This window comes from Loa loa (assembly GCF_000183805.2).
Source record: "Loa loa unplaced genomic scaffold supercont3.2877, whole genome shotgun sequence".
Classification (NCBI taxonomy): Eukaryota; Metazoa; Nematoda; class Chromadorea; order Rhabditida; family Onchocercidae; genus Loa; species Loa loa.
In genome coordinates, this window is record NW_018111055.1 from 1 (window position 1) to 1,001 (window position 1,001).

General features: G+C 39.0%; 1 protein-coding gene across 1 annotated transcript; it reads right to left on the minus strand.

Moving 5' to 3' along the window:
* Positions 1 to 18: 18 nt before the first annotated feature.
* LOAG_19192 (hypothetical protein) lies at positions 19 to 724 on the minus strand (the record flags this gene model as incomplete). Its single annotated transcript, XM_020451845.1, has 2 exons — positions 19 to 317; positions 587 to 724. Coding segments are annotated over 2 exons (435 nt in total), but the record flags the coding sequence as incomplete, so codon positions are not given.
* Positions 725 to 1,001: the final 277 nt, after the last annotated feature.

Genomic DNA, 1,001 nt, shown 5'->3' on the forward strand with positions numbered 1-1,001 from the left:
CGTCTCCGGACCACTAACGCGGCTCTCGGTACCGCATCGACAACCGCGGCTCTTGGTACCGCATCGACAACTCCTTCATTGAGCAACAGCTCGTGTGGTACCTGCCGCAACTCTGTTGCTTCGTCTTCCTCCACCCCCTCTGCTTCATCGTGAACCAGTGCCGGTACTGGCTCTATTATCTCCTGCTCTTCACACTGTTGCTGTTCGGGGAGGTGGAGCACGAGCTGCTCCTCATTTCCACGTTGCTTTTCCCCAACTTTTCCTTCGTCGTGAGCTTGACGCTCACTTCGTTCCAATTTCGCTCCTAATTCATTAATCTAAAGAGGAATATCACTTACAGCGGGTAATGAAGAGTTCAACAGAACGTTTTTAGTCTTTATACTGAATATCCCATACTGACATTTTCATTGCATTTTTGAGTGACCTCACAAGAGAAGGTTTTCTTTTCTTGTCAAGGATTTTGTACACTCTTCTAGTATTAATCCTAATAATAATAATAGCAAAAGTTAGCAATTATTTTTAGGTAAAGCCATGGATAATAGAAATGCCTTACCATAAAAAAACTTCACATCAAAAATAAACATACCAAATGTGCCGCATTTCGCAAATATTCCTCCAACACTTGGTAGTACAGCGGCTTCTCCTCACGCAGATATTTTTTCAAATCTGCCAAATTTGGTAGCTTTGGACCAATTTGGTCAGCATTTTCGAAATTAAATTCCATTTGCTGAAAAAATTTACAGATTTGAAGTTGTGCAACAATTTGTGTATAATATAAAATTGAAACGATAATTAGAAGTTGAAATTCTACACATATAAAATAACCAAGTACTGATATCGTGAAATACTGATATTGACATCAACATAGTACTTTAGTCATTTTAATATAAGTTAGACTAAACCACACAATGCCAAAAAAAGCGAAGAAAACCTTCTTATAAACCTTATTCCCTAAACCGTTCAATAATCCTCTACATTGCTATCGCTACATGCATCTCTGT